Source organism: Propithecus coquereli, unplaced genomic scaffold, assembly GCF_000956105.1.
Source record: "Propithecus coquereli isolate 6110/MARCELLA unplaced genomic scaffold, Pcoq_1.0 Scaffold346, whole genome shotgun sequence".
NCBI classification, from domain to species: domain Eukaryota; kingdom Metazoa; phylum Chordata; class Mammalia; order Primates; family Indriidae; genus Propithecus; species Propithecus coquereli.
The window spans coordinates 1,151,304-1,154,140 of NW_012149130.1; the positions used below are offsets into that span (position 1 = coordinate 1,151,304).

The window sequence follows — 2,837 nt, forward strand, 5'->3', positions numbered from 1 at the left end:
GGGAGGCTGAGGCAGGAGGATCGCTTGAGCCCGGGAGTTTGAGGTTGCTGTGAGCTAGGCTGACGCCACGGCACTCTAGCCCAGGCAACAGAGTGAGACTTTGTCTCAAAAAAAGAAAAAAAAAGGATTAAATGAAGGAATGCGTTCAACATTTGTAATGGCATTTGTAAGTGCTCATATGTATCGACAGTCTCTCCCTCTCCTCTTCCAAGTTAAATGCTTTGGCAACCTATGCTTCCAAGCAAAGACCTGCCTTATACCTGGAATCTTCCCCAGATACTGCCATAGGGTAACAATAAGTATTAAAAGGGCATCAGCTTGTAGCACAGTCCATGATGCCAGGGTAGAGAATGGGCATCATCCCCGCAAAGGCGTCTTACAGAACGTAAGCGGAAATTCCCAAACCTTTGGAGCTGTATCCTGCAGCCAGAGGTCATGTACCTCTACCCATCCTGATTAAAGAGGTGTGAGGCCACACCTGTCCACTCTGCCAGACTCACCAACCCCTGCTCTTGGCTCCACCTACCAGCTTCCGTATGCGGTCCAGCACCAGGTCGATGCTCTCCTTGCCCACTGTGTAGTGGCCCCGGGCATAGTTGTTAGCTGCATCCTCCTTTCCTGTGATCAGCTGCTCTGGATGGAAGAGCTGGCGGTAGGTTCCTGCCCGAACCTCATCTGCCAAGAAAGGGAGGCCATTAGGTCTTACCACGTGGTCCCCAGGGGGAAGCCTCCCTCCCCATTACATTGCCATGTGACACTCCTCTGGTTTCCTCTACCTATTAATATAAAACCCCGCTGAGGTGAAACCAGACAGCGCTATAATAAATCTGCAAAAGGCTAAGAGAATTCATTTCTGGGTAACGCAGGTACTGACAGAGCCAGGGCCTGTGGCTCAGGCAGGCAATTGCTGTGCTGGCTGGAACTCGAAAACCCTTAGGTTTGCAAAGCTCACTGGACACCAAAGTTGATTGCCACTCCTTCCTTCCACCTTGCCCTCTGAAGGCTAACTTTTGTTTTTTTCTTTCACGCTGCAAGGTTATCCTTAATGCCAATAATTTAACTTAATTTGCATCAGAATGTTCTAGGGACTCGGAAAGAGAGTCAAGGTGATCTGCCCAGATCCTAGGCCCTCCCAGGAATTGTCTCACTCCCTCACCTCCACCTCAAGGTGGCAATGATAAATGTCAGGTTTTGGACATGTTTGGAATGACTTCGAAGCAAAGTTATCTTCCAGGTCCTGGAGGAGCAGGAGCCCCAGAGAGGCTTCGAAGGGGGCTCTGCTCACCTCCAAGGGTCCACACAAAGTGGACATAGAGCAGATCAAGGTGCACCAAGCCAATTATATCACCTCTTCTCTCCGGGGTTCCTCTACTCCCCCCAGGGAAATCACCCACACGTGCAGCGGCCCGGGAGGGTACCTTGCACTCTGCATTGGTACAAAGCACCTGGCTGTGGAAAGCCTGCGTCTGTCGCCCCTGGAAATCAGTGTTCAGGCATTATAGTCATTTGCCCAGACATCCCGGGGACTGTCCCCCTTGTGCGTGACAGGCCAGCCTTGAAGCTGAGGAAATCCTGGTGTCCAATAGAAAACTGACCCAAGGGTCAGACCCAGGGGAAGTGGCACTCTTGGGAGTGGGGAGAGGGGGAAGGAAGAGGGGGTCAAGCATTAAGGAACCTGCCCTGACACAAGTCAGAATTCCTCTGTTCTCCTAGACCCAAAAGAGCTTCCTTCTAGAACCCCAGCGCCCCCGCTGTGGAGAACGTGCCTGCTGTCACACGGCTTTGTGTGGAAGGTACCGCAAGGCCGTGCCAGACGGTGAGGACAGACTGCAATTATTATAGAATCAGAAACCAACAGTTTGGGGAAACAACTATTTAGGAGCTTCTAATAATTTCTAAAATTATTTGGGGTTTTCACATTTAGCATTTAGTAACAATCAGTAATTCCGGTCTGTTTCAGCAGGTTCACGGGGTTCGAGGAGAGGGCGTTTTGTTCAGCATAGATTCTTGATTGGACGGCGAGGACCCCCTGCCGCCTCAGCCATCAGGAGCCAGGGCCTCTGCAGCGTCCCGTTGTTTCTGTGGAGAGGGTCCGGGCCCGCACTCACCTACGACAGTGGGCTCCAGGTCTATCATGACGGCCCGGGGCACGTGCTTGCCATTGCCAGTCTCGCTGAAGAAGGTGGTAAAGGAGTCGTCATCATTGATCTTGCTGGCTTGAGGGCCAAAGGTGCCATCTGCCTGGATGCCGTGCTCCAGGCAGAAGAGCTCCCAGCAGGCGTTGCCGATCTGAACGCCCGCCTGGCCCACATGGACAGATATGCATTCCCGCTGCGGGCAGAGGGCAGCACCCGAGTCAGAGCGTCTCAGGGCCCCAGCCGTGCCTTCCCCTGTATCCCTCCCATCCGAGGGCTTGTCTCTCACTGGCATTCACCTTGCAAGGCATCCAGCCCTCCAGCCATGCCACCCCCATCGCCAGGTAGGCTCCGAGGTGGCGGGTGCCTAGGCACCATCGCAGCGGGACCACGACTTGGCTCCAAAGAAGACATAGTTGTTTTGCAGTTTGCTTTAAAGATTGCTTTTCAGGGTTAATCCTTTGCACCAGAAAAAGAAAAAAGAGGGCATCTGAAAGGGGCTAATGCCAAACCATAAGACTCCTGTTCTGGTGACGAGGCCCAAGGAAGAACCAGTGACAATGGCGGAAACGATTCCTCAATTTACCACCACACACAGGGGCAGCCTTCACATTCATTCCCAAACCCCGACTCTCCGAGACATCACGCACACACGCACAGTCAGGTACCCTAGAGCCGACGAACACCCAGGAAAGGGATGTG

General features: G+C 53.0%; 1 protein-coding gene across 1 annotated transcript in view; it reads right to left on the reverse strand.

Moving 5' to 3' along the window:
• Window positions 1-2,500, reverse strand: part of TUBA8 (tubulin, alpha 8) — a 19,173-nt gene extending 16,673 nt beyond the window's left edge. Inside the window, exons 1-2 of the mRNA XM_012651062.1 lie at window positions 2,109-2,500; window positions 527-675 (exon numbers count right to left, since the gene is read on the reverse strand). Of these exons, the coding sequence (XP_012506516.1) occupies window positions 527-675; window positions 2,109-2,430 (471 nt within the window). The 5' untranslated portion in view covers window positions 2,431-2,500. The remainder of the gene's footprint in view (window positions 1-526; window positions 676-2,108) is intronic.
• Between the last annotated feature and the right edge of the window lie 337 nt (window positions 2,501-2,837).